General features: G+C 44.1%; 1 protein-coding gene across 1 annotated transcript in view; it reads left to right on the top strand.

Annotated features, from left to right (window-relative positions):
• MYO5B (myosin VB) overlaps positions 1 to 13,564 on the top strand; it is a 98,547-nt gene extending 84,983 nt beyond the window's left edge. Inside the window, exons 15-20 of the mRNA XM_019518298.1 lie at positions 1,103 to 1,192; positions 4,521 to 4,671; positions 6,040 to 6,325; positions 7,237 to 7,411; positions 10,329 to 10,409; positions 13,251 to 13,564. Coding sequence (XP_019373843.1) covers positions 1,103 to 1,192; positions 4,521 to 4,671; positions 6,040 to 6,325; positions 7,237 to 7,411; positions 10,329 to 10,409; positions 13,251 to 13,403 — 936 coding nt within the window. The 3' untranslated portion in view covers positions 13,404 to 13,564. The remainder of the gene's footprint in view (positions 1 to 1,102; positions 1,193 to 4,520; positions 4,672 to 6,039; positions 6,326 to 7,236; positions 7,412 to 10,328; positions 10,410 to 13,250) is intronic.
• Positions 13,565 to 13,858: the final 294 nt, after the last annotated feature.

Here is a 13,858-nt window from a genome sequence, read left to right as displayed (position 1 = left end):
AACGCCCCCTGTGGTGAGGGAGGGAGTGGGCCTGGGGCCTGGGCAGGCCACAGGACAGAGCCACGGCTCATCTGGAGGGCACCGAGGCAACTCCTGCCGCTGTGCATTGCTCATTTGGTGGCTTGTCCGGCAGCTCCCACCGCTTGTCCAGGAGGGCATGTAGCGGGGAGAGTGTGTGCCCCTGGATCTGTGCTGGGCAGGCTGCAGCTGCGGGCTGAGGACTGCACTGTGCTGTGCTCTGAGCAGGCAGTGGCAGTGCTGGGGGGGTAGGGTTGTGGCAAAATTTGGGGTGGCTGCAGCCCCCCATAGCCCCCTCCCAGTGCTGCTGCCACCCACCCTGAGTGCAGAGCTGCAGCCTCCCTGGCCTGCCCAGCACAGATCTGGGGGCACACGCTCCTGGCCCTGGACAAGCTGCGGCTCTGTCAGGCGCCAGCCTCCCCCAAGCTGGGCAGCACCTGCCCCAGCCCCACTCCCTCCCTTACCACGGGGGGTATTGATTTTTTGCGCACCCCCCCCACACCTCTTCCCTTCCCACTCCCCTTTTACTACAACAGACTTGCCAGCTGCACACAGCTGTATCAGAAATCAGATCATTATCAGCTGATATCCCTCCTTAAAAATCGGTTATCGACCCCCAAAATCAATGCACCCCCAGTCTTATGGCACTTAGGCCACAGAGGCAGGATCCCACTTTTGTCAGTGGCATCCCAGTGAGGAGTCATTCATCCTAGCAGAGGCCTTCCTGATCCCTACAGGTGATCTTCTTATGCTTCAAAGTGTGTGATTTTTGATTAGTTCATATAAATAAAATGGGTCAGGCCCTGCTCTGCTCTATGCTGTGGCAAGCCCAGGATAGCTCCAGTTATCTGCCTGACATGGCTGTGGTTTTATACTGTTTATCCAAAGAGCGGGATTTGGCACTCTGGTTGTCAGAGTAAGCGTCAGCCAGGTCTCGTATAGGAATGGAAAGAATGTGCCCTTTGGTACCTCTGAGTTTTGTGTGCATGTAGGTCATAGAGCTTTGTGTGTGCAAAAAGCCTCATCTGAACCTGCCCCTGCACCTGCTGGAGAGGAAGCTCACGTTTAATTTTGCTCTCCACAGAAACACAACGATGACTTTCAGATGACGTCATTTTGGCTGGCTAACACGTGTCGCCTCTTGCATTGCCTAAAGCAGTACAGCGGGGATACGGTAAGGAGCTCTAAGAGGAAGTGTGCCCACATTTTTAAATGTTGCTGTTCCTTCCACAGGCTGTGTTGTCTCACAGCTTTGCTCAGGCTGTAGTGTAGGACTCTGTGATCATGCTGAAATGGTAAATAGCTTTGAGGGCTTGTTACATTCAGGGCTTGACTTTGATGCAACTCAGGATGGCCCCAGTGACGAATCCATGAAGACTGGCTGGAGTAAAACTGGCTTCAGAGCAGAATTTGGGCCCCTTAAAATGTAATGTGATGACCTTTCCCTCGCGTTCTGTTGATACGGGAATGTCGCACTTGCAATTAAACTCCCAGGGGGTTTCTGATTGGAAAAGTTGCTTTCTTTGGGGCCAGTCTGAGAGTGCTCAAACTATTCCAACAGGTTTTTCATGCAGTCAGCCTGTAGCATTGGGCTTTTCATTCATTTGACCTTTTTCACAGAAGAAAAGTTTAAAGAAATTTCCTCTCCCCCCTCCTCCAGACCCCTGTTGGGGTTTGTTGTTTTTTTTGGGGGGGGGGGCGCTAATAACTTTATGCTTACTGCCTTGATATCATTTTGTAGGTCTCTCACATCTTCAATTTGTCAATCTACTTTGATCCCTGCGACAGACTCGGATTATCACAGCTGACATAATATAATGCATGTTTACACAGTATCTAATCACAGGGGCATTGAGGAGATGTATTTACAGCCATATGGTATGGTACTAGCATTTGGAACAGAGCCACGGTAGCTTCCTTTTTAATTGACTCTTGATATGTGTTGTTAACTAGTGTGAAGTCAGGCTTCAGAGGATACAGGGAAGAAGATTTGTCCAAGATGAATGTTGCCTTAGAATCATAACACATTATATTCTTTAGGTTTTAGTGTCTTTATAAAAAATCAGGTTTGTATTGCCAAGATTATTTTTTTTAATAGAGGAACTGTGGTTGCGGCTTGGTTAACAATGATTTTTACTTCTCAGTGCCCTCTGCTGTCTCTGTAGCAATATTACATTTAACTACAACCCCTGTAACTAAAACTGCATATCTCTTTTGGGGTAGTAATTTGTCTGCCAAAGATGCAGTTTCAGGTTGACCACAACTATTCACAAAGGGCGCATACAGAAATGACAGTTGACGCACAGTCGGCCCCTTGAAAGCGCTCTAAAGCTGAGCCCAAACAGAAGAGCACAGCTGCAGAGCCCTCCGATTTACATGACAGATTCACTCTGAGTGGAGTGACTTAATTTGTTTGCTTCAGCTGCTGTCTCTGGATGGGAGTGGGGAGAAGGCAGGGGAGGGAGGTCCCTTCTGGGGTTTTCTTGCCCCACTGGAGTGGGGAGGGCTGGTGGATTGGACTCCCTCACCTCCAATCTACCCGCCTCCCACTCCAGCAGGGCTGAGAGGACCCCAGACCTCCTTCCCTTGCCTTCTACCCACTCCCATCCAGAGGCGACAGTGGAGCTGGCAGAGGGAGAAGGGGAGGCTGAGCCAGGAAAAGACAAAGCCTGTCTCCCTGGGTTGGCTACAAGTTGGAGCTGATCCTCCACCCTCTCGATCCAATAGCTAATGTCTGTTGGATCTGAGGGATTGTTCTAACTCATGGCAATTTCTGTGAATTGCCATGAGTTAGACCCAGGAGCTTCACTTCTGTCTGCACCAAAAGTTGAGTAAACTTCAAGGAATACTATTGACTGAGAACTTTAGAAAAGTTGAGACAATTTGCTTTGGCATTTCCAAGGTTTTCTGAATGTTTTTATTATTATTTTTCAAGAGGCAAGGATTTGTTAGGGTGCTAGCTTTTAATGAACCAGCTATATAGTTGGGATCAGTTGGACAAGCTTTTTGAATGCAAGACATTCTTCCTCGTCTGACCAGGAGCTAGGCACAGCATAGTAAATAACAGCAGTGAGTGGGGATGAGAGAGACTCCCAGGGGTAGCATGCATACAATTAGCAGAAGAAAAACTGAAATCAAGGCCTTTCAAAAGATAGGAGGTTCATTTTCACCTTTCATGTGTGGAAAGAATTCAGGAGTTTGGTTTTATGACGTGCTATATTTCCCCCATCTCAGTGGTTAGTCCTTGGTTCTTAGTGTCCAACCAGCTTAGAAATTTGTGGTCCCAAGATCACCTTTTAAAGGTACGAGGTAGAGTAGTGAGGTCAGAGGGGGAGTGGCTGTTCTGTGAGAAGTGTGCTCCTAATGGGGTGAGGGGTATCCTTTATATTTTTTATGAGCATTCAATCAGGTGCATAGTTGGTGTTTAGTTTCACCTGCATAGTTGCCATTGCATTAGTGCATTGGATCAAGTATTATCACGTTTTGGGAAAGATATGTAGGAACCATGAATTCTGATGGTTTTGTTATGGGGAGATGTTGATAGTAGTGGCAGTGGAGTTGTTTGCTATTTTAATATTTTGACTGATTTAGCTTATCAAATGTGTTGCTCCAAATTAGTGTTGATCATCCAAAAGAGGATTGTTTTTTGTTGTTTTTCCCCAAGAAAACAAACATTTTTCTTTCAGATTAACCCCAAATGATCTTGCTTTTTGTTTCATTTAGAAAACTGGGGGAATTATTACTCGCACATCTCCTGTCTTATTGCAGCTTGACAAAGCCGTTGTACAAACATGAGTTATGCACCATGCTCACTTCAAACAGAGGTTATGCTGCTTTATAGCTACCAGCAAGGACCACGTACAGAGTCCACTGATTTTAGTGGCAATATGAGAATACATTTGCAGTATTCGGGTCTTGAAAATACAGGGGGAGAATTCAACTGGTGAGGGAAATTCATAAGCTTCTTAGATGGTGTTATCAAAACCACAGCTGCAAGAACTGGAAGATGCCTGCAGAAAGTCAGAGTTGTTAATCAGGTAGCAAATAAGTGAATCAAGAAGTCAAGATATCATTTTATTATCATGCAAATATTTCAATTGTTATAGACGTTTTAACCCTGAGGTTAAAATATTGGCTCCTGGTGGCTTTGAAGCATGTGTTCACAGTATAATGAATAAATAGCTAGTGTTTAATGAAGAACTGATGAGGCATTTTCAATGGGACATGTGCTTTATCTTTTAATTAACACACATTTTTACCTTTTAGTAAAATTAAAAGGAGGGTGATTAGTTAATGATACTTCTCTTTAAAGAGGGAAAATCCATTGTGAATAAGCTGTTAAATAAAGCTTAGATCATTTATAAGTCTTTCTTTACAGCTGTTACTTCAAAAACCACAGTACGTAGGAAGACAAATGTTTCTAGATATTTTTTTAATATAATGTTACTGGCCTGTACTAAAGTGGAATGATCAACCTAGTACTGTTGTTTTCCTCCTTTTAGGGTTTTATGACGCAAAACACTGCTAAGCAGAATGAGCACTGTCTGAAGAACTTCGATCTCACAGAGTATCGCCAGGTTTTAAGTGACCTCTCCATTCAGATCTATCAGCAGCTTATTAAGATAGCAGAAGGCATGCTGCAACCCATGATAGGTAAGTATGCAACACTTAAGTTTTTAGGGACATAAAGGCTGCTTACAGATATTTTTTTTTTTAAAAGTGCTTTACTGAAAGAGGCGGTGCATTCGTTCGACTCAGCTTTGCAGCATCTGTATAGATTGGGTGTTTCAGTGGGGCTTTTTGGCATGTTTTATCTAAAGCTGATTCACTCAGCTATTAGATAAGTGCCAAAAAAGCCCCACTAAAGCACCTGATTTATATGGATGTTGGGTGAGCTGGGTCCAACTAATGCAGTGCCTCTTCTGGGTATATGCTGGGCTCGGTGCAGGAGTGGGTTGACTTTAAAGTAAAGCACCTTTTACTTTTAAACATCTTTAAGCAGCCTTATGTCTTAACTAAGGTGGCATTAAAAAGGTATAGTTAAAAAAAAAGTCCATAAATCTTTGGGCACATCTCCACCATTAATGGTTGCTTACTTGAAAATGATAGTATTTTGAGTGATACTGTTTTTAAACTTTAACCCCACTATTTTAAGCAGCAGTGTAGCCATGAAGGCTGCATCCAAACTGCAGGACCAAACATCCCATGAGAAATGAAGTCTATTTTGATTTACAATCAATATAATAAAAGAGAATATACCTCCAGAACTGCTTTGTCCACCTCCCTCTATGGAACTATTTATATTAACAATTCTGTAGCTGTGAGGCTGTCATCACTTCCTGGAGACACTAGCCTGCGGTCTAACAGACTACATTGTCAGCAAATGTTTCCCCTTTCAAAAAGGCTTTCCAACAGCTCCTATCCATTCCCTTTCTGACATCACATCTTGTGCTCTGTTGTGCTTCTTGTTGAGAACAGTATTCCTCCATGAGTTATCATGTTGCCAGGTTATAAGAATTTACCCCTTTCCTCATCTCTCTGTCTCAAGCCACTTAATCTTTTTAAGTGCAGAATGTAAGGTTGGGTATTGGGAATATAGTGAAAATTTATTACATCTCACTGGAGAGGTGTTTGTCATTTCTACCGTATGTTACCTGAGTTCTTCTGCTTTTAATATTAATATCTGGGACCTTATCTTCACAGTGCTTTATAGCCATTAACTACTTAATCTTCTCAACACACCATTGAGGTAGGGAGAGTCAGTTTAATTGTCCCCACTTACAGATGGAGAAAGGTTAAGTGACTCTCCAAGGAGTTTGCCAGAGCAGGTAGTAGAAACTAGCAGTCCCTGCCTCGGAGTCCTCTCTCCAGTCGGTTCAGCTGGTTATTGTATTGTATTGCATTCTCAAGTAGTACACTAAAAGCTGGCAGGCTACGGGCATTAGTAATATACGAAATCATTCCTTGTGCTGCCGGGGGAAATGCAGGCTTCATCTCCATCTTTTCTGATTTCTGTCCTAGTGTCTGCAATGTTGGAAAACGAAAGCATCCAGGGCCTCTCTGGTGTGAAGCCAATGGGCTACAGGAAGCGATCCTCCAGCATGCCAGATGGCGACAACACCTACAGCTTAGATGCAGTCGTTCGCCAACTGAACACCTTTCACAGCATCATGTGTGAGCAGGGCCTGGACCCGGAGATCATCCAGCAAGCCTTCAAGCAGCTGTTCTACATGATTAATGCTGTCACGCTGAACAACCTCCTGCTGAGGAAGGATGTCTGCTCGTGGAGCACTGGCATGCAGCTCAGGTAGGATGTTACCTGAGGCCCTGGTAAGGAGACAACTGCTTGTGAATTGTGTGAATCTGGAATGCTGCAGAATAGGGAAAGAAATCTTATGGGATCTGCAAAGCTGTGTGAAATGGAACAAGGAAACCATAAGAGACCAACAGTAGAAGAAGCAGCACACAATTGCTGATGTATGTAACTGCAGAGTAATGTATCATATAATCATGTAATGGATGGTTCACTCCACCTACCTCATTTCAGGGTTTGTCACAGTGCCTGATTTCTTAAATTGCAATATTGGACATATCTAACATAGCGAATGTTAGGGTATCAAAGCCTCCATCCTGCTGTTACAGCTGTGGAGACGGACTCTGCATTGCCTCTCTGGCCTCAGACAGGCTCTCCGAAGGCCTCAGGGTCTGCCCTGCAGATCCAGTTATGAAGTCGGGGTGCCAAGTAGCTGTCTTACCTAGAGCTCCTTTTGCAGTGATCAGAAATTCCAGAGTGTAATTAGCATAAACTTGCAAAAGAGCCACAATTGTTTACCAGCCTTCTACCTTAAATGAAGATTTAAAACAAGCATCTCATTGACCTTGTTTCTCAAAATCACAGATTCCACATAGTCTGTAAATACCTCCTTGTTGTGCCCTGCTACTGCTACAGTCACTATGGTTAGTCTGAAGTTGGGCAGAAGGCAGCGCTGGGTGGCACCTTGGGGACTAACTGTTTGAGGCATGAGCTTTTGCATGCAACAGCCTACTTCATTCTACTTTGTCAAATGCTTGTGAAGTTCTGGACAACCTAACCCAAATGCATCACAAATATGCATCAAAATCTCTGCTCCTTCCAGCACTGCCACATTTCATTCACTGTAAATGAGCCCTGAGAGAGAGACCGTTGAACTAATGTCGTGTGTGTGTGTGTGGGTTCAGGTTTAACATCAGCCAGCTGGAGGAATGGTTGCATGGAAAGAACCTGCAACAAAGTGGAGCAGCACAGACCATGGAGCCCCTGATCCAGGCAGCACAACTCCTGCAGCTGAAAAAGAAAACTTCAGAAGATGCCGAGGCCATCTGCTCCTTGTGTACATCCCTTACCATGCAGCAGGTAAGCAACAGGGAGGGCATCTGCTCTCAAGCAGGTGTGAGTGGTTCCTTCCCATCCACTGCAGCAGCAAGGATGCCATTTTGAAGTGCTGTAGGGTATGGCAATTCTCAAGTGCTCCAAGGTCTGAGCAACATACTCCTTTCTCTGATATTCTGGTCCGGTCCTCAGGATATGAGAGTGCTGTTTAAGTGACTAGATGCTGAGCCCCACCCCGGCATTTAGAGTCTGCTTTCTATATATGGCCATTGCAGGATCAGCCCAGTCTCTAGTGGATTCTTAGCTAATTTCTTGCGCTTCTCCTGTCTTTCCCGCTTCAGTAGCAGCTGTAGGGCCCAGGTTTAATTCCCTTGGATGCAGGTGACACTTCCTTTGAGTGTCCCGTCTGCCTTGAATTTATGTGGCTGAGGCAGTTCTGATGGGAATGTGCTCTGGCAGGCTAGTCCTAGTACTTAGTAGCAATGCTTCTTTTATATGCAGTTGTTGTGTGTGGATTTTGCAATATAGAAGTAAGGCCATTTCTTTTACCTTTAACCTCAATACAGAGAAGCAGACACAGCACATATTAGATGGGTAAGAAGAGAAGTGCTGTGTAAAGGGTTACTGATAAGATATGAAACTAGCTGAATCTGGTCAACAGAGGAGCCTCGTCAACAGAAAAACCTTGAAAGCAGTACAAAAATTGTTTTCTTTTAAGCAGACTACTTGGCAAGAATATATAAAACATGCAGTCGTGAGAGTTAAACTTCGGTGTTCACGTGCACAATGTCACTTGATTGGATAGAATAGTAATTTAGTTAGTAGATGATTGGGTATTCTTACAAGCACGAGCTAATCACGAACTAATGCTGACGTACTAACAAGGTATAAAATAGTATTATAACTGGTAGGCGGGGTCCCTCCTTGGAGGCACCTCGCTGCAGCGAATAAAGATTCTGTATCTGACTTTGGATGCTTGCTCTGCGTGATCATTGCCCCAGCCTAGAATGAACTGCACGTGGCTTTAAGAGTGTAATTTGTAACACAGTGAACACCCCGCTGAAAACATTCCACCCTGCTCAACTGGTGGAAATGACTCCTACAGCAGTATTTTCTAAATATCTATAGCAGCAGGTGGCCCTGCCACCACTTTTCCATGTGCCCCAGCTGCAGCATGAGCACAGCTTCTTGCTGCCTTACACAGGAGAACCTGATCAGCTCTGCAGGCTGGGTCCAGTGGCTCTGCAAGCTGTATGTTTCTGACCCCTGATCTATAGTAGTACTGCCTCAGAGTCTGTGAGCTGTCCTCCAGTTTCACCATAAACAGAGAAGTTAAGACATTTGTCAGTTTGTGCTGCAGCCTCTAAAATAAAAACTTTCTTTTGAACCAAATTTTGTGAGCCCCTTACAAAGCAGCTAAGTGGGAAGGGAACGGGATCAGATAAGAAATCTATGCCCTGGGGCACTGATTGCTGAAGGGAAGAGTGGGAAAGAGCAGTATTCTGTCAGCCTTCACTGAGAAGCTGAGGTGCTACAGGATTGTGTACTGTCTTGTGCTAACACGTGTAGCTGAGCCTGCTCAGACCTTGTAAATGCCATTCAGCATTGCTTTATAGTGCTGTTGGTGGGACTGTGGACAGGTCCTGCCCTGAGAGACATACAGTATAAATCAGTAGTCCTCAAACTTCATGTGCTACAGACCAAAATTCACTGACCCTCAAAGCTTTGGTCTCACAGCAAGTGGTTTTTGAGGTGACAAACACTTAAGCTTTTCTGTTCAAATGCACCTATTAGATGAATGAGATCTGACCAGGTTTTCATTTAAATCAGTGGCACAACTCCTGTGGACTTCACTGGAAGTAAACCCCTAATCTTGCTTGTTCAATTGTACGCCACTGGATTTGACAGAGAGGCATCTGTCTCGGATCATTTAGGAATAGTACATCCTGCCTCTGTGCAGGAGGACGTCCCTTCTGAGTGTCTGTCCTTGCAGTCATGTGGGACTGGGAGCAGGGGTGGGTGCAGGGTGCTGCTCTTTTACCTCATTCATCCTATTGGTTTCTCCTTCCTTCCCGTTGAACCACCATTTCTGCAGCCTCTTGAACCCACGTGCATCCTTTTGGAGCAGCTGTGTTGAGTGAGTGAGGATCATAGGGCCTCAAGGATGAGAAGCTCTAGAACTGGTAGGGCCAAGAAAGGACTAGTAAAGTTGCTGCAGAAGCATGACAAAGGGAGCAGGTCTGCCTGTCCTGAGTCTCTCTGGATTCCATACTGCTTTCCCAACGAGGGGCTATTTTCAGTTGGCAGCACTGTGCTTGGACAGGAGTCCCTTGTGCAAAGCCACTTCTTGGCTGGGACTTGTCAACTGACAAACTAACTTAAGTGATGAGCTTGACAGATACCATAACTTATAGAAAATTAGGGTAGGACAGGACCTCGGAGGTCCTGTAACCCAACCCCCTGTTCAAAGCAGGACCACCTCCAACTAGATCATCCCAGCCAAACAGAATAAGTGATGAATATGTGAGGAAATGGTTTGCTGGGAAGGGCATGCAAAAGCTTCAGAAATACCACTGTGCCATGACTTAAGCCAGGCTCCCCCATGGGTATGGCAAAGTGCAAAGGTGCATATTGGGCGTAATGTGTGCTTTGTTCTGCACTTCTCTCTCTCTCTCGGGCAAGTTTTTCAACTTAAGTAATCTTTCAGTTGTTAATTTTTCCTGAGTTTCTGAGGATTCATGTGGTATGAGGTGGGTTGGCCCATATCTCTGATTATATGAAGGAACACAGTGTTGTGTCTCAGTTTATACTCCTTAGCTGTGTCCTACATGGGACTGACACAATTCTAGGACGATGACCGCATCAAGAACACAGTTAGTAGCATTACTTCCATGGAGAAGACCAGCTTCTCATGACTGTTACCCTGTTTTGTTTTCAACAGATTGTAAAAATACTAAATCTCTACACTCCTGTGAATGAGTTTGAAGAGCGTGTGACTGTAGCCTTCATAAGAAACATTCAGGTAAGTTAAACATCCATGACATGGAACCAGGTATCACATTAATGACCATCTCAGTTTCTCTGTGTTGCTAACCCATTTTACAAAGGTTTAATGCTTGTAATTCATTTCTCTAATTGGAAGGCTGCCTTCACTCCTTTACCAAAACCCTCAGACCTGCTGTGACGACTACTGTTTAAGGATGGCTTTATTGTTAATCGTGACCTTTTTCATCCTGAAGAATCACCCACAGCTCATAGCCACTAAATGGGCTTATTAAGACTATCGAAATGCAGTCATCTCTGGGAAGGCCTGTGTCAGTCCTTCACCACTGTTTAGCAAAAGAACAGATTTTCAGGTGGAGGAAAGTATGCTCTAGCCAACAAGTAACTAGACAAAATTGAGGGGGAGGCGGGGGATTATGTCCCACCGCACAGGAAGGAGAAAGATCTAAGGCTCAGCACCTCCTCCACCTCTTGTTTATGGGATCATTCCTGACCATGCAGTGGTAGGTGATGTATAAATGCAAAATGTAGCCTTAAAATGATTTTGCATGTCTTGAATATCAATTACATTTAGGAAATAAATCATGCGCAAGAATCTAGAACTATTGGCCTGTGGTTCTTAGAATTACTCATTGGTTTCTTGTTGCTGTTTAATTTTTGCATTTTACCATAATTGGTTTGTGTTAATTTTACATTAACATACAAAAGCATAACCTTGTTTTATGAGAAAAAGAACTCAAGGTTGAGTGGGTCTGAATGAATAGCGCAGATGAGACAAGATAGGGTGGTTTTTAGAAAAGCGCTTAAAGACGACAAAAAAAACATTGTAGTAATTAGTGCTAAGTGACATTTCCGATCTGGATGGCTGTTTTAGTCTCAGTATTCTGGGCAAAAAAACCCCCAGAGGCACTTGCACCAACTAGCTTCTCTTGCTCCCTCCTGCGGCTTCCCGTGATGGAAATTCCATTTCCTGATTAGACACTAGAAGAATCATATTACTGAAAATTTAAATGTGGATGTTTCCCTAATAATTCATTTGATGAATTAAATGTGCCACTGTATAGAGTAGAAAAAGAGCACTAGGAAACTTAAGTAAAATATATTACAAGATGTTGCCATTCTTTAATGTTTTTTCTGTTTACATGTCTTAGGATATGAAAAAATGCAAGTTTCCATTAAAAAATTGAAAGCATTTTCATGTTTTCATATATAGTAAAGATTAAAAAATATATTCATATAGTACCCTGCATTGCAAAAGAGCCCAACTTAATAAAGTGTGGTCAAAATATAGTGTAAATCCTGCTTCCTTCTATCTCAGTATTTATATAACCCTTAACTGAATACTTAAACACCTAGGATTCTGGTCTTCCTTTGCTTCAAGGGAGATGGCTGCAAAACGGAGGGAAGGGGTTGAAAATGAAGGGGTTTATCAGAAAAGAAATGCTTGGTTCACCAGTGATATTCTGTAGAGCTCTGACTGATGAGAGTGAGGTGACACATCTGGCTTGCCTGCCCCCATAGAGCACACAAGCACACCAAAAACCTGGAGCGGGATCTGTAGGGGCTGTGCATTTAGTATCCAAACTTTCCTGATCCAACTCGGGAATGTTCCTCTGTGCCCGAGAGGGCCTGTAACACAGCTGGGTCAACCAGAATACAGAGGATGTCTGTCCAGGTCACAACACTATTCTTTTTTTAATGCTTCAGATACTTCTAGGATAGTCTTTATTCTCAGCTTCCTAACGGTAAGAGCACACGCTAGTTTCAGTCTTCTCTAAATGCTGTGTCCAGAATCATTCAGAAAAAAACCCTATGTAAAATACACTCTCCTCAGTCAGATGCAATCAACATTCATGGAGAACGTAAGAGCTGCCAGCCCAAGGATCCGTCTCGGCCAGCATCTTTGTCTCAGACAGTGCAAGTGGTGGATGCCTTAAAGGAAGTGTGTAATAAACAGAGCTTGTGTAGTGATCCAGATCCTCCCAGTTACTAGGGTCTCTGGTTGGGGGAGGTTCTAAACCTGAAATTGCATCCCTGCCTGCTTGTCCTTACAAGACAGACATTTTCTCCACAAAATTGCCTAAGCCCTTCTACTACTGAAGCCTGTTTTACAACAACCTGTGAAAGTGAGATCCACAAGTTACTAATGAGCGGTGTGAAGAGATGAATTTTACTACTGCGTGTGTTGAGACTATTTTGTAGTTTGTTAGTAATTTATGCTGAAAGTTGTGTTTGTATTGGTTCAAAATAAGTTTCCTGCATTAGGGGTGTCAAACGTATGACCTGTGAGTAGAATCTGCCTAACTGGGCTACTGGCAGGCCACAGAAAGTTAGGCGATGTGGTCTTCTGCAGAATCTGAGGCCCTTGGCCCCCAGTAGGCATACCAGTCAGGCGTAGGACGGCGAGCCAGAGCTGATGCACCAGCCACACCCAGCCGCTTCACCTGTCACCACTGCTGTGGCCCTACCCTGTCTGCCAGCTCTGCCACCACTCCATGCCAGAGCCAGTGTGCCCTGTGCTGGAGTTACAGCTGCCACCATAGCATGAGGCATACAGTGGCGGTGGCAGCTCCAGCAGTGGGGACACAGCAGGAGCTGGAGCAGTACTGCATGCCCTGTACTAGAGCTAGAGCTACTGCCACCAGTGCGTGCCCTGAGCTGGAACTGCTCTGTGCCCTGGACTGGATGTACCTAGATGTAGCCTGAGGCATGAATTTGCCACCCCTGCCCTTCAGAATGAATCTGGAACCTTAGCTTCCATAGGGGTGTTCTCTTCAGATCTTTTATTCTGTTAAGTGTTGCAAATGCTAATAGAAATATAACACTTGACATTATGCTCTTTTTCTTCCACGTTCCGCAGGCACATTTGCAAGAGCGAAACGACCCTCCACAGTTGCTGCTAGACTTCAAATACATGTTCCCAGTTTTGTTTCCATTCAGCCCATCCTCCATCACCATGGACTCTATTCACATCCCTGCTTCTCTCAACTTGGAATTTCTCAATAAAGTCTGAAGAAAATATATTTAAACCTATCTCCCTTCCTTAGAGAATTTAAGCAAAAAAAAAAATTAAATAAATTTAAGGATTTCTTTAAATATGGACCAAACAAGATGGTGAAAACTGATATGCGGTGATCAATCAGTGCTAAAATGTACAGTAAAATAAGAAACTGATCTTGTACGTGACTCTTTTTTTTGGTAATTTCCAGCTTTGGATAAGAATACTTGAAAACACTTTTTACTGCTTGATTTCATGCTGAAATAGTACAAAGTCCATAAGGGTTGCCAACAACCATACACAGCAAACACTGGTGAGTGGAAGATGTTCAGACACAGCTATGGAGAAATCCCAGCTAAAAATTTAAGACAAAATTCTACACACTTATTCTGGCTTCAGACAAGTTGTGTCCTTGATGAGCAGGTGGTTTGAGCATATTAACTTATTTCTATACAGAGATGTAATTTTGC

This window comes from Gavialis gangeticus, unplaced genomic scaffold (genome assembly GCF_001723915.1).
Source record: "Gavialis gangeticus isolate Ggan-Ray unplaced genomic scaffold, GavGan_comp1, whole genome shotgun sequence".
NCBI lineage: Eukaryota > Metazoa > Chordata > Crocodylia > Gavialidae > Gavialis > Gavialis gangeticus.
Note: the sequence above shows the minus strand (reverse complement) of the source record. Positions and strands in the feature narration are given on the sequence as shown.